The 15,837-nt window shown below is 40.8% G+C and overlaps 2 protein-coding genes across 2 annotated transcripts in view; one reads left to right on the top strand and one right to left on the bottom strand.

Annotated features, from left to right (window-relative positions):
* TSPAN7 (tetraspanin 7) overlaps window positions 1-2,429 on the bottom strand; it is a 128,251-nt gene extending 125,822 nt beyond the window's left edge. Inside the window, exon 1 of the mRNA XM_041741616.1 lies at window positions 2,299-2,429. Coding sequence (XP_041597550.1) covers window positions 2,299-2,379 — 81 coding nt within the window. The 5' untranslated portion in view covers window positions 2,380-2,429. The remainder of the gene's footprint in view (window positions 1-2,298) is intronic.
* Window positions 2,430-2,542: 113 nt separating this feature from the next.
* The window catches only part of RPGR (retinitis pigmentosa GTPase regulator), a 273,551-nt gene continuing 260,256 nt past the window's right edge, over window positions 2,543-15,837 (top strand). The window contains exons 1-2 of the mRNA XM_041741610.1: window positions 2,543-2,719; window positions 8,413-8,491. Coding sequence (XP_041597544.1) covers window positions 2,660-2,719; window positions 8,413-8,491 — 139 coding nt within the window. The 5' untranslated portion in view covers window positions 2,543-2,659. The remainder of the gene's footprint in view (window positions 2,720-8,412; window positions 8,492-15,837) is intronic.

Genomic DNA, 15,837 nt, shown 5'->3' with positions numbered 1-15,837 from the left:
AATTGGGGTGATGGTTGCAGCTATCTGTGAATACACCAAAAACCACTGAATTGTACATCATTAAAAGGGTGAATTATATAGCACGTGAGTTATATTTTAATAAAGCTGTTAAAAAAAGCAACCAGCATTTAAAGTACCGTGGGAAACAGGGCATTTGGACAACATTTTATTAATGAGGATGTCATATTTAAAATATTCTCAAATCTGGAGAGATCTCATTCTTTTGGTTGTGAAACGATTAACTGAATGCTATTTAAACTACTGAAAACGCTCCAGGTAAAATTTTAAGATTATAAAAAAAAACTTTAAACACATGCATCACGAACTTCAGACGACATAAAATGCAGTGTTTATGATGTATTAGAGGGCATTAAGTAATTATATACACGGGGTGGGGGTGGGAAGTAAGCAAGCAGAGTTAAAGAGATCAGATGAAAAGCCTCAGTCTAGAGGACTCCCTTCTTCACCAGCCTGCAGTGATGCTGGAAGAACAACACTCCATATATACTGTAAATCTAATTTTTCAGGACGCTAAAAATAATCACCCATATGATTTACTCCAGTAACAAATAGGAAGTCAAGTAAATACTAAAGTGCCAAACACAGAGATTTAAGGAATTAAAAAAAAAAAAAAAAAACTAAACCAGTTCCCAGGAATGGCTACTGGAAAGTTTCGGCAAAAATTTTCAACCTGTGTCGTTTTCAGACCAAATAAAGTCCATTTCGGTGTCTGCCTTACGTGATATACCGGTTAATCCAATCCTATCTCACTGCAGAGCTCTTGGAATGTCTGGTCCCCAGAGCCCACAGTTTCCCGACCTGAAGAATCACCAATGCCAGTGACAAGAAAATACCAGCGCGCGGGGGTGGGGGGGGCGCATTAGAGATTTTTTTTTTTCATCCTTAATAAATCTCAGATCCTGCCTTTATCATTACAAACAGCCGGTTCGCCATCAACCCAAGTCTGGGTACCTCACACAGTACTGTGCCTGGTTTCGAGCCAAAACTAGGGCTAATTGGGGTGTTGGGGTGACACAGAGAAAAAAAGCAAAGGCGGGATTAGCTTCTTCTACAGAGCCTCAGGTTTCAAAATGACTGCCTTGGAAAGGTGAAATGACCCAAATTATTGGGGAGGGGGCAGGGAGAGGCTGTAACAGACATTCATTCTCCTTCTGGGTGGTTGTGGCTTGGTGTGGAAAATGGGGAACTTGAAGAGGGAGGGGGTTTCTACATGAAAAGAGAAACAACAGGGAACGGGTCTTTAGGTGCCACCCACCCCTCCAAGTGAATCACTGCAGTGTCAGCCCTGCACTGATTCCACGAATTGCCAAACAGGATGAGGTAAGGCACAAGCCTTACCCCCCCTCTCCTCCACCTACCCCCGCGCGCAGAAGGGCGCATCCCTCCGCGAGGTGCACCACGCAGCCCCCCGAGGCCTCAGCTGAGGGGTTGACGTCACCCTTCTGCATTGAGCTTCAAGGACTGGGAGCAGCACTGGTTAGATGGGAAGTAGAGTTGGGGCGCTATTGCTGTCACCAAGTGGCGGGGGTCCTCCCCCAGGACTCTGCGGATTAGGTTCGCGCAATGACAGAAAGAGCAGATAAAGACCGGAGAGGCGTGGGAAAAGGGTCGTAAGACCCACCTCTCGGGTCGCCGAGGAAGCTCAAAGATGCCCCTAGTTTATATAAGACCCTCTCTTCTCAGTGCGTCTCTGCGCGACTGCAGTTCCCTCTCCCCATCGGAGCGCCTGGGGGGCTCTGGTCGCCCTTGCCCAGCCAGGCAGGCACAGGGCTCCTGGTGCCTCCCTCTCGCAGCCCCGAGGGCTTGAGACTAACCAGGAATCTGGGATCAAACCCAGTGCTCCCGCGCCCTCTCCCAGCCAGGTTAGCTCCTGGAGGCACAGCGAACAGGCTGATATGGAAGGTCGGGGAGGGGTGTCCAGAGAGGGGAACGGACGAATAAACCCGCAACTTTCCCTAGAGGCTGACCCTATCCCGCGAGCTTAAAAAAATAAATCAGTGCATTAAAACAAATTTGGGAAATGTCGACAACCTGCAGTCACCGCCACCACGCAGCCCCTTGCAGCCTGCGCCGGGCGGGGTCCAGGGTCCGAGCAGCCCCAAGCTTGCACCTCGCCATCCTGCAGCCCCAGCCCAGCCCCCTGAGCCTATCTCCTTAAGGAGGGGACCGGGATGAGATTTTTGGTTTGGGTTTTTCCCACTCTTCCTTTTCCCCCCGAGCATCACTAAAAGGATTGACAGCCGGAGGCCCGGCCACCCGCCCAGCGTGGCCACTCACCCAGAAGACGAAGGAGTAGATGATGAGGAGGGTTTTGAGACAGGTTATCACAGGTTTGGTCTCCATTCTCCTCGATGCCATACTACAGAGCTCCGGCGGCGGCGGCGGCGGCGGCGGGCGGCGGGCGGGCGCGCGGGAGGGGGGAGGAGGCGGGGCGGGGCGGGGCGGGGGCGCGTGCAGCGAGAGGCCCCGTGCGCGCGCAGACGAGCCCGTGCGCCTGCGTGAGCGCGCACTCCGCGGGGCTCCGATTTAAGGAGTCGGGCGGCCAGCGACTGCGCATGCTGAGAAGGCCGCCCGCGCCGGCAAGCCCGCGCAGGCTCAGGTCCCCAGGCGCAGAGCCGGGCTGGGCCGCGGGGAGGGAATGGAAGAGCCTGGGGCGGGGTCGGAGGTCAGCGCCAGCCCTTCCAGGCCGCCGACGCACGTAAGTTTCTGCTTGATGCACCGTAGGGCTTTACGTTTCTAGGCCTGTCTGCACCTGACGACATGAGCTTTATTGGTATCCCCGAAAAGCAGTCACGTTTCTGCATTTAGGCGCCCCACCAGGCCTTCTCAGCTGGAAGTGGCCCAATAGTCGTGTCCTTGGAACGAGCAGGCCCTTGTCTGTGCCAGAAACAGACTGTGACAGGTGGCCGAGATACAGCCGGAGGGATGGTCAGGAACCTGGGAACTCAGACACCCCAAACCCTCGCCACCACAGAAGTGCCATTTTTTAGAGGTCCTCACATTTTGAAATGATGCCCAGTGACAAGCGTATGCGTGAAGGTACCATTCTTCCTGCACATAAAATGTTTAGCAGATAACAGAAAAAAATTGTTTAAAGTGCCTGAGAACCATATTTTCCCACCCTAACAAGTTCAAACCACCTCACACCCAGGCAAGACAGAGTTGTATCAAGGTCAAAAAATAATGTTCAAAAACAATTCAGAAGTTCCTCAAAAGCTAAACATTAGAGATGCCATATGACCCAGCAGTTCTCCTAGATATATACCCAAGAGATTTGAAAACAGGTACATGAAAAGCTATAAACATGAATGTTTATAGCATTATCATAGCCCAAAAGCAGGAACAATTTTAATGTTCATCAGTTATACATGGATAGACATAGTAAATCCATATGGTGGAAAATTATTTGGCCACAAAAAGGAATGAAGTACTTATACATGCTACATGTATGAACCTTGAAAATCTGCTAAGTGAAGTAAGCTAGACACAAAAGACCAGTGTTGAATGATCCACATATAGGCAAAGTCCGGAATAGACAGATCCACAGAGACAAAAATAGAGGTTGCAGGGGAATTGGTGGCAGGAATAAGGAGTGACTATTAATGAATAGTGGTGTTTTTTTGGTTTTTTTTTTTTTTTTTTGGAGTGACAAAAAGATTCTGGAATTCGATAGTGGTGATGGTTGCACAATTTTGTGAACATACTAAAAACCACTGAATGGCACACTTTAGAAGGGCGGCTTTTATGACATGTGAATTATATCCCAATAAAAGAATTATGTACACTCCACCCAGATTTCCTGTGGCTGGCTTGTAGAGGAACATACAGTACAGATTCTGTGGGAGATTTAGCTTGATTCCTGAGAGATTCTGCAGTCAAAACAGCAACATTATCACAGGCTAACTCTATCATGGATGATGTTAAGGACACCTTCTGAGAAAGAGTAAAAAGCCGGTCAATAGGCTTAAAGAAAGCCTGCCAAGGTCAGTTGTTGCAGGAGTAATTATTACCTCCAGTAAGTTTAACATGGTCCCAGGTCAGTGAGGTCATTGTATAAACAGGACACAAACAGGAGGAAGAGGAGAACCTGCTTAAGGAAATGATCAGCCATAACAAAAGAATACGTGGACATAGAGGGGAGTGGAGAGGAATATGGGTGCAGGTGAAAAAAAAGATTAGGAACAGATTGGCAAGGTTTCTGTTATAAAGGAAGTTCCTGCACAATTATTCTCAATGCTGGTTACTCATTTGGATCACCTGGAGAGCTTATATAAAAAAGCAAAACCTATGACTGCCTTTGCCCCATCTCTGGTAGCCTGAATCATTTGGTCTCAGCAGTTTCTAAGTTCTTCAGGTGGTCCTAATAGGAATCAAGAGTTGGGGAATGTTGTCTCTATTGCAATGAGCTTAAGCCCAACTTCAGAAAGGAGCTTTCTCCTACATTTTTATAGTACCTAGGCAGTAGCAGGAAAAGAATACTGAATACTTCAAACCCAGTATCTATGCTTAGCCTCAATAGGTCTTGCCCATGCATAATAACTCTGTAAAGGAGTCAGAAATCTCAATTTTCAACCTAACCTATGATACTGCTGAGTATCATAGATAATTTTATGAGTTAACACATGATCTTCACAGATGGTGCCCATCAGCTCAACTATTTTACAGTTTGGAACTTTCTGAGGATTAGGTCCAGATTCTTGAAAACTTGGACTGTTCTAGCAAAAAAGCGATTATTTAAATGTAAAGATAAATGAATGTTCAATAACATAATTCATGGGTAAATTAGCAGAGCTCATCGCTAAATCCTTGTTACTCAGATTGTGGTCTGGGTGATTTCATAGGGCGACAAACCATTCCAGTTTTTCCAGGACTGAGGGGTTTCCTTGCACTCTGGATTTTCATTGCCAAAGCAAGGAAAGTCATTGGCAAACCAGAACAAGTCAGTCACCCTATCCTTGAAGCAGCATCCACTGGGAGAGCTTATTGAAAATGCAGAACCTCGGGCCCCACTCTGAGCCCATGTTAACAAGATCTCTAGGGTATTCACATGCACAGTAATGACCTTCAGTACCTGAGAAAGTGATCCTACTTGGAAATAGGGTTGTTGCAGATGCAAGTATTTAAGCTGCAATGAGGTCATACTGGAGGAAGGTGGACCCTTAATGCAGTATAGTGGGTGTCCTTAAAAGAAGAGACATGAGGAGGGTCCATGTGAAGGCACAGAGACACATGGGGGGAAGGCACGTGGCCAGAGTGACACAACTGCAAGCAAGCCGAGGAATACCAAAGAACTGAAAAGGCAAGAAACAAATTCAGTCTCGGCGGGGCCGTGGCACTGCTGACGCTTTAATTTCAGACTTCTGGCCTCCAGAACTGTGAGAGAATAAATGTCATGTAAGCCACACATTTTGTGGGACTTTGTTAGAGCAGCCACAGGAGACCAATAACATGTCTAAGATTCACTGATGTACAGTTGCTCCAGATATAATCACAGCGACCAGCCATGTCACCCAGCAGTTCCACTGCCAGGTATATAACCAAAAGAGTGGCAAACAGGTGTACAAACAAAAACTTGTATGTGAATGTTCACAGCAGCACCAGTCACAGTAGCTGAATGGTGGAAGCAACCTAAATGTCTACCAGCTGCCAAACAGATCAACAATATGTGGTCTCTCCATACAATGGAATATTATTCAATCATAAAAAGGAATGAAGTGTTGACACCTGCTACAACACAGATGAATCTTGAAAACCTACTAAGTGAAAGAAGCCAGATACACAACCCACATATTGTATTATTACATTTGTATGAACCATCCAGAACAGGCAAGTCCATTGAGATAGGAAGCAGATGAGTGGTTACCTGGGGCTGGAGGAATGGGTAGTGGGAAATGACTACTTAGTAGTTCCAGGGTTTTCTCTTGAGGTGGTGAAAAAGTTTTGGAGCTAGACCGTGGTGATTGTTGTACAACATTGTTAATGCCACTGAATTGTACACTTTAAAATGGTTAAAACTGTAAACTTTGTGAGTATTTTATCACACAAATACAACAACCACAGAAAGTCTAGAGGCCCTGGGGCCTGAAGGAATTCTGCATTTGGGGAGCTGGCAAAGTCATCAAGGCTCAATAGCAGGGGCAAAGATGGTATACAGGAGGCGGGACAGAGGTCAGCCCTTGCAGGTTCTATTAGCTGATAATAAGAATTTTAATACTTTGCCTAAAATAATGGAAGCTTTGGATTTTTATTTGCCTTAAATTCAGCAGTACTTCCAGGAGAACTGGACTGCCACCAAAGCACCTACCTGGTCCCTGCTACCAACGCCCCCTCAATCTGTTGTTCACACAGCCACCAGCATAATCTTTTTCAAACACAACCATATCATGTCACTCTCTTGCATAAAAGCCTCCAGTGGCTTCCCATCATTGTACAATGAATTAAATTTCAACCCTCTACCCTGACTTTGCAAGCATTCAGGAGCTAGCTCTGACATCTTCCATTATTCTCCCTTTACCACTGACTGCACTTTAGCTGCTCTGGCCTCCTTTCTGTTCTTTAGTCAGACTTCCTTCCACCTGAAAGCCTTCACCCTGGCCGGTCCTATCATTAGAATGCTTACTCCCTTCCTTCCTGCCATTCAGATCTCAGTATAGTTGTCACCTCAGAAAGACCCATTTCAGACGAAAATAGTCACCCAGTCCAAAATAGCCACACAGTACCTATCTGCTCTAATTGCCTACATTACACTCAGCTACCATTTTTCTTATTCGTGTTTTTGTTTTGTTGTCTGCCTCTCCTGCCAAGCTCCCCATGGCAGGTGTTTTTGTCTAGTGTATTCACTGTCATATCCCCCACCACCTAGATGCAGCAGCAACTCAGAAAATGTTGACCAAATGGATGGTACATAGTTGTCCCTCAATAGATGATTGCTGACTCATTGAAGAAGGGTGGACCTTGCAGTATGAATAAGATAATGGTGTTGCTTGGGGAAAGGAGAAGGATATCATTATAGGCCAGGGTGTAGCATGAACAAAAGCAGAATGCTTCCTGTGGAGAGTGGTGAGGTGCACCAGAGGAACTAGAGTAGGACAGGTTGCAGAAATGCAAGGCTGTGATGGAGGAGGGCCTTGCTAAGGCCAAGTTACTCTTGCATAGGCAGTAGAGAGCAGTGAAGAGCCTTTCAGTAAGAGTGACATGATCTGACCTGTATTTCAGGGAAGTAATTTTGGGGTTATGAGGTAACTGCAATCACCTTTCTGGCAGTTGATGAAGGCTGGACCTCAGGAAGTGGCAGTGAGGCTGGAGGAGGTGAAAGAGCAGCACATCTCAACTCAGGCTGCATAAAAATTCACTGGACAGCTTGTAGACTCGCAGATGCCTAGATTCCATCCCCTAGAGATTCTGACTGACTCAGTCTCTCTGGAGCCACAGGAATCAGTATTTTGTAAAAGCTCCACAGATGCTTTAGCTGGGATTGAAAGCCCTAGGGCAGATAAACTATTTAGAAATCGAATAGACAAGAGACACCTAGGTGGCTCTGTTGGTCCAGTATCCAACTCTTGATTTCAACTCAGGTCCGGATTTCAGGGTCATGAAATATAGACCCGTGTCAGACTCCACATTAAAGCCTGCTTAAGATTCTCTCCCTCCCTCTTCTTCTATCCCTCTCTCCGCACCTCTCCCTCTCTGGAAAAAATAAAGGGGGGGGGGTCAGCCCTCAGGACTGAGTGGATTTGGGTAATGAAGGAAAAGGAGGAACTGAGTATGACTTTTAGTTGGCATAAACTTGGAGGGCAGTTTCTAAAATGCATAATCCCAAAATAGAGTCCATCCAAGCAAGAGACTGCTTTATAGTTACTACAAAGTATGTGTATGAAGAACTTTTTAGTCCCAAAGGGAATTTTTTTTCTGATAAGAAAGAAGTCATAGGAAAATATGCAATATGACCTCAACTATGTAAGAATATATAGAGAAAAAATTAGAAGAAGATGTGTATAAAATTGAGACACCTGACTGGCTCAGTAGGTAGAGCAAGTGACTCTTGATCTTGGGGTTGTGAGTTCAAGCCCCACCTTGGGCACAAGATTACATTTTTAAAATGTGTATAAAATTTTCACACTGGTACCTCTGGGTGGTGAGGTTATAAATGATTTTCTTTTCTTTTTTAATATTTACTATCTTTCCTAGAATTTTGAAATGATCAGATCTCACATTTTTAACGGAAAAGGAGAATATTTATAATGGAAGCCCTCTCAAAAGATTAAAACACTAAAGTTGTAGGACTTAATAAGGGGGGAAGAATCTTGAACTGTTTGAAAACTTGCTTAGATGAAATTTGTATGTGTATTCATCTAAATTTCTATATTTATTCATATATCTGTGTGTTTCCAGGGTCCCTACCTGAACACAAAGATGACTTTTACTCTGAGTATCAGAAACATCTGCAGGAGTGACACTGCACCTGCGGAAGGTATGTTTGTAAAAGCCACTCAAGAAAGCACTCAACCAAAGAGAGGAGAGAACTGAACTCTGCAAATTTGATTTAAGTAGGCTTCATAAGCATCAGAGGTTTAGGTTTGTTTTGAGGACAGCTCCATAGGACATGGATGAGGATGTAGAATGAATGATGCCTTTTCCTCATATGGATTTACCCCTGAGCCTTGGGAAAAGCATGTGTTAAAAAAAAAAAAAAAGCTAAATGAGAAAAAATTTCATAAAGATACTAGGAGCCCAAAGTTTTGTAGCCAATATAGCCTGCTGAACAAAATATTAACAGGGACAAAGGGTACTGTTCTCATTTCAACAGACTGGCAGTTGAGTGTCTCAGAACATGGGGTGGGAACACATTCAGACAACTTCCTCAAACAGCACAAGCTAAAATGAAGGAAAAGGCCAATGCCACTTATTGACAGGATTATATTTGTGAGACTCCAGTAGCAGCAGTAGGTAATAGGTAGGAAGACTGGGTTTATAAATTCAAGTGCTGCCTCCTTTTATATTTGGGGACTTCCTGAATATGTTGGGAGGAATTTGAGAGGGATTGAAGTTCTTCAGTTTTAGAGGTGTTTTTTTTTTTTTGACTGAGCAATTGCTTCCCTAGGATTTTGCCCTACAAAAATAAATAGGTGCACAAAATAAACTATAAGGTTACTAATTGCAAAATTCATGATTGGAAGAGTAAAAAATGGAAACAACACAAATACTCATAAATAGTATCTTGCCAGTTAGTCATTTATTCGATAAAGTTTTTGAGTATCTGCTATTTGCCAGGCACTTTTCTAAGCACTGGGGATAACTGTGACCAAACCAAACCAAGTCCCTGTCCTCAGGGAGTGTGCACTCTACTGGGGAAGATGAACCATAAAAATTTTAGACGTGTACTGAGGGGGGCACTTGACGGGATGAGCACTAGGTGTCGTACTATCTGTTGGCAAGTCGAACTCCAATAAATATATATATGTGTATATATATATATATTTGGTGAATATGAAAACAATAGAATTGATAAATAAAAAACATTTTTAGCCTATCTATACTATAGAATTCCATGATAGAGGTTTTTAATATTAGATACATTTAGCTGTATTAAAACAAAAGGTCCTTCAAGATATAATACATAATATATAATTTTTTACTTATAAAAGCAAGTTATAGGAGAGAATTATAATCCTGTATAAATAAAAGAATAAAATGTAGAATAGAATATAAGAATGTAAGAATAAAATGTAGAATATAAGAATAAATGTAGTAGAATGTTCATATGGAGGAAAATACATGACAATCTTTGAGCAGTGAGTTGTATTATGATGGAATTTCAGCAATGAAAATGCTCATTTGTTTTCTTTATAAGCAATATTACATTTATAGTAAAAAATAAATTATTAAAAAGAAACACTGTGTATAGAGGATAAACCCTAGAAATGCTTTTTGAAAAATTATTATTGGGATCTCATATTTATCCTGCAGCAATTGGATGTAGGGAAATGCAGATAAAACTTTTGTGTATTTGGCATACAATACAAAAATGTATAAATGTGATTTAAGAATAATCCCTTCAGATCTCAACCAAATGGCAATACATAGTACATCTTCTTTATCCATTTATCTATGGATGGACACTTGGGTTGCTTCCATATATTAGCTATTGTAAATACCGCAATAAACAGGGGTGCATGTATCTATTCGAATTAATGTTTTCATTTTCTTCAGGTAAATGTTCAGTATTGGAATTACTGGATTATATGGTAATTCTGTTTCTAATTTTGGGGGAACCTCTATACTATTTTCCACAGTGGCTGCACCAATTTGCATTCCCACCAAGAGTGCACAGGCATTCCTTTTTCTCCACATCCTCGCTCAAACTTGTATCTTGTCTTTTTGATATTAGCCATTTACACTGGTATGAGGTAATATAGCTCATTGTAGTTTTGATTTGCATTTCCCTGATGATGAGTAATGTTGAGCATTTTTTCATGCATATGTTGGCCATTTGTATGTCTTCCTTGTAATAATGTCTATTCAGATCTTCCCTTTTTTAACTGGATTTTTTGGTTTTTTGGTGGTGAGTCGTAGACGTTCTTTTTGTATTTTGGATATTAATCCCTTATCAGATACATCATTTGGAAATATCTTCTCCCACTTAGTAGGGGAGAAGAAAGTTCTCCCTTTTCATTTTGTTGATTGTTTACTTCACCGTGCAAAAGCTTTTTATTTTGGTATAGTCCTAGTAGTCCATTTTTGCTTTTGTTTCCCTTGCCTGAGGAGACAGATCTAGAAAAATGTTGCTAAGACCAATGTTAAAGACATTATTGTCTATGTTTTCTTTTATGAGTTTTATGGCTTCGGATCTCACATTTAGGCATTTAGTGCATTCTGAGTTTATTTTTGTGTATGGTGTAAGAAATTGGTTGTTTCATTCTTTGCATATAGCTGTCCAGTTTTCCCAACACCATTTATTGAAGAGAATGTCTTTCTCCCACTGTATATTTTTGCCTCCTTATTTTGCCTCCCAGAAATAGATATATCTATGGACATATAGATGTGGGGTTACTTCTGTCATCTCTATTGTTCTGTTGTTCTATGTGTCTATTTTTGTGCCAGTACCATAGTGTTTTATTATAGCTTTGTAGTATATCTTGAAATCTAGAATTGATACCTCCAGCTTTGTTGTTCTTCCTCAAGACCATTTTGGCTATGTGGTTTTTTTTTTGTGGTTCTATATACATTTTAGGGTCATTTGTTCTATTTCTGTGAAAAACTATTGATATTTTAATAGGGATTGCATTGAATCTGTAGATTGCTTTTGGTAGTATGGACATTTTGACAACATTAATTCTTCCAATCCATGAGCATGATATATCTTTCCATTTCTTTATATCAATTTCAGTTTCTTTCATCAGTGTTTCATAGGTTTTAGAACACAGCTTTTTCACCATATTGGTTAAGCTTATTCCTGGGTATTTTATTCTTTTTGTTGAAACTGTAAATGGAATTGCTTTCTTAATTTCTCTTTCTGCTACTTTATTATTAGTGTATAGAAATGCAACAAACTTCTGGGGTACCTGGGTGGTTCAGTTGGTTAAGCATCTGCCTTTGGCTAAGGTCATGATCCCAAAGTCTGGGATTGAGCCCAGTGTTGGGCACCCTGCTGAGCAGGGAGTCTGCTTCTCCCTCTGCCCCTCCCCCTACTCGTGCACTCTCTCTCTCTCTCTCTCTCTCTCTCAAATAAATAAAATCTTTGGAAAAAAAGAGACGTACAACAGATTTCTGAATATTGATTTGTATATTGAAACTTCTGCATATTAATTTGTATACTGAATTTATTCTAATAGTTTTTGGGTGGAGTCTTTAGGTTTTTCTATCTCATCTGCAAATAGTGGCAATTTTACTTCTTCCTTACCAATTTGAATGCTTTTTATTTCTTTTTCTTGCCTGATTGCTGTGACTAGGAATTCCAGTATCATGTTGAATAAAAGTGGTGATAGTGGACATCCTTGTTTTGTTCCTGATCTTAGAGGAAAAGCTCTCAGTTTTTTCATCATTCTGTATGATGCTAGCTGTGGGTTTTTCATATGTGGCTTTCATAAGTTGAGATATGCTCCTTGTAAACCCACTTTTTTGAAGGTTTTTATCATGAATGGATGTTGAATTTTGACAAATGCTTTATCTGAATCTATTGAGATGATCATATGATTTTTATCCTTCATTTAGTTAATGTGGTATTCACATTGATTTGCAGATATTGAATCATTTTTGCATCCCTGGAATAAATTCCACTTGATTGTGGGAAATGATCCTTTTAATGTATTGTTGAATACAGGGTACTAATATTTTGTTGAGGATTTTTGTATCTGTGTTCATCAGGGATATTGGCCTGTAGTTTTCTTTTTCGTATTTGTCTTTGGTTTTGGTATCAGGGTAATGCTGGCCTCATAGAATGTTTTCTATTTTGTGGAGTAGTTTGAGGAGAATTGGTAGTATCTCTTTTTTTAAATGTTTTGAGAATTCGCCTGTGAATCCATCTGGTCTCAGAACTATGCTTGTTGGGAGTTTTTTGATTACTGATTCAATTTCACTGCTAGAAATTGATCTCTTCAGATTTTCTACTTCTTTCTGATTTAGTTTTCAAATATTTTATGGTTCTAGGAATTTATCCCTTCCTTCTAGGTTGTCCAATGTGTTGGCATATAATTTTTCCTACTAGTTTCTTATAATCCTTTGTATTTCTGTGGTATCAGTTGTTCTCCTCTTTCATTTCTGATTTTATTTATTTTGGTCTTCTCTCTTTTTCTTGACAAATCTGGTTAAAGGTTTATCAATTCTGTTTATCTCTTCAGAGAACCAGCTCTTTGTTTCATTGATTTTTTAAATTTTTATTCTTTTAGTCCCTATTTCATTTATTTCCGCTCTGATCTTTGTTCCTGTCTTCCTTCTACTAATTTTGGCTTTATTCTCCTTGTTCTAGTTCCTTTCGGTGTAAGGTTACATTGTTTGAGATTTTTCTTGTTTCTTGAGTTAAGCCTGTATTGCTATAAATGTCCCTTTTAGAACTGCTTTCGCTGCATGCCAAAGATTTTAGACTGTTGTACATATTTTCATTTGTCTCCATGTATTTTTTAAAGATTTTTTATTTATTCATGAGCGACACAGAGGGAGAGAGAGAGAGGCAGACACACAGGCAGAGACTATTTTTTTTTATTTCCTCTTTGATTTCTTCATTGACCCATTGGTTGCTTAGTGGTATGTTGTTCAGCCGCCTCATATTTGTGTTTTTTCCAGTTTTTTTTTCTTGTAATTAATTTCTAGTTTCATACAATTGCAGTTGGAAAAAATGCATGACATGATCTCAATCTTAAACTTATTGAGACTTGTTCTGTGGCCTAACATGTGATCTGTCCTGGAGGATGTTTCATGTGCACTTTTAATGGCATTAGTAAGGTTATGGACTCCTAGGTTTCTATTCAGTGGCATCAGCACTTCAAAAAGAGGCAGTAGTAGTACCTTTCACAGGTCAGCATCGAGTGTGAGTTTCTGGCCTCCAGCCAAAGAGTAGTAGCAGCTTCCTGGTCTCTAGGTAAGACATCCTGTGATCACTTGTTTGTAAAATTGGACAGAATTCTTTCTCTCCCTAATTCTGTGCCCTTTGCCATGTGATTTTGAAGTTCTTTCCATAAAAACTAGAATCTATTTATCCACTCTTTGAATCTGGGCTGGCCTTCTTCCTTTCCTTGAACAATAGAATGCAGAAAAAATGGCATTATGATAGTCACAAGCCTAGGCCCCTGGGTAACTCACAGGCTTTTGCTCACTCTCTGGAACCTCAGGACTGCTAATGGAATAAGTCCATGCTGGCCTGCTAGAGAATGAGAAACCATATGTGTCAGAGTCTAGCCAGCCCTCCTGCCCCAGATGACATCTCAAAACTGTAAGGGAGCCCAGTCAAGGTCAGCAAAGCCAATTTACAACCAACCACAGGTGTATAAGGAACCTCAACTGAGACCAGAGAATGGCCAAGATGAGTCCAGCCTAAATCGCTGACCACAGAATTTTTTCTTAAATAACTCTGGTTTTACACCTATAAGTTTGCAGTGGTTTGTTACATAGTAATAGCTAGCTAATACACACCTTTTTCCTTTTTTTTTAGAACTTTTTATAATTTTGTAGCAAATCACAAGCATTAAGTTGTTTCCACACTAAACATATAGAGTGATATTATTACAAATGCTCCATGTCTATAGGATGGAATTCTATGCAAGCCATCAAATTAATGTTGTAGTAGAAGACTTTGATACAGAAAATTCCCGTAGTATGTTTTCAGTGACAAAAAAATGAAATTATATATATAGTATGCCAATTGGGAGACACACAGACACAGTGATAATTATACCTCATGATCTGATATCTTTTCATTTTGTAATTTTTTCTTTTATTTTTTACATTTTCTGCTTTTACTATATGTTCTGTGAAAGCAAATATTTCTTTTATATTTAGAAAAAATTTAAGTTATTAATTTTTCAAGACATCTAGATTGATAATTTTACTTTGGGGAGCCAATGATACCTTCTGTAACTCCCTCTTTAGCTGTATATTCAAAATGATTTTTTTCTGTTTTCAAAGAAATAGCTGATAAGAAACCAGTGTCTTACCCCTGCTAACAGCATTCCAAGCTAGGTTGCAGTCACTCCTGTTGCCCTGTAATCCATAATCATGCAGTAGCATCTGAAGTGGGACATAAACCATTTTTTTCCTTTTGTCCTCTTCCTAAATACTGAGTCACCTTACCACACAGCAGCTGGCGAAACATCCTCCTGACACATAGCCCCTATACATGTCCAGCTTTAGGTAATTTACTCAGCAGATATATGAATCTTTGGTTACTGATAATCTTTTATTAAAAGAATTTCATGCTTTTATGCTGACTCCAATAGCTGTGATAAATACTGTGTTCCTGTGACATAAAAGATATAATTGATAGAGACATGGTTCAGAAGAATTCAGCCAAAAAGATAATAGTTGCAGGTATCCCAGTTCTGTGCAGTTTTTAAAAACATTTTTAGTCATTTATTTATTTTTAAAAAATTATTTCTCAGATAATTGAGAGAGCACAGAAGAGAGCACTAGCAGGTGTGGGGAAGGAGCAGAAGGTGAGGGAGAAGCAGAGGCCCCACTGAGCAGGGAGCCCCACAAGGCCAGGACCTGGGATCATGACCTAAGCCAAAGGCAGATGCTTAACCAACTGAGCCACCCCAACGCCCCCATTTTTAGTCAAATTTTTAAAAGATTTTATTTATTTATTCATGAGAGACACACACAGAGAGAGAGAGAGAGAGAGAGAGAGGCAGAGGCATAGGCAGAGGGAGAAGCAGGCTCCATGCAGGCAGCCTGATGTGGGACTTAATCTCGGGACTCCAGGATCACGCCCTGGGCTGAAGGCAGGCGCTAAACCACTGAGCCACCCAGGGATCCCCATTTTTAGTCATTTATATCGTAATGTTTATTGGACCCTATTTTTGAAATCCAAAGATTAATTAATGTTTATTGACTCTTAAAGAAATATTTTCTAATTAATGGTGATTGATTTATTTTAATTTAGATTCATTTATTAGAGAATTATCTTTGAGCCTTCATAAACCAATATATAAAAATGAATTCATTGAAATTCCTTCTATCTAGTTATAGTGATATGGACTTTAGACACTCAAGCATGCAGATGTTATATAACCCAGGCCAGAGGCCCATCTTATTTAAATGTACAAGTAGTGACATTTAAGGTGAAGACTGGGCCAGCATGGCTAAAGCAGAGCAGAACATTGAGCT

Source organism: Vulpes lagopus, chromosome X (genome assembly GCF_018345385.1).
Source record: "Vulpes lagopus strain Blue_001 chromosome X, ASM1834538v1, whole genome shotgun sequence".
Lineage (NCBI taxonomy): Eukaryota > Metazoa > Chordata > Mammalia > Carnivora > Canidae > Vulpes > Vulpes lagopus.
This window is presented reverse-complemented; position numbering and strand designations above follow the sequence as displayed.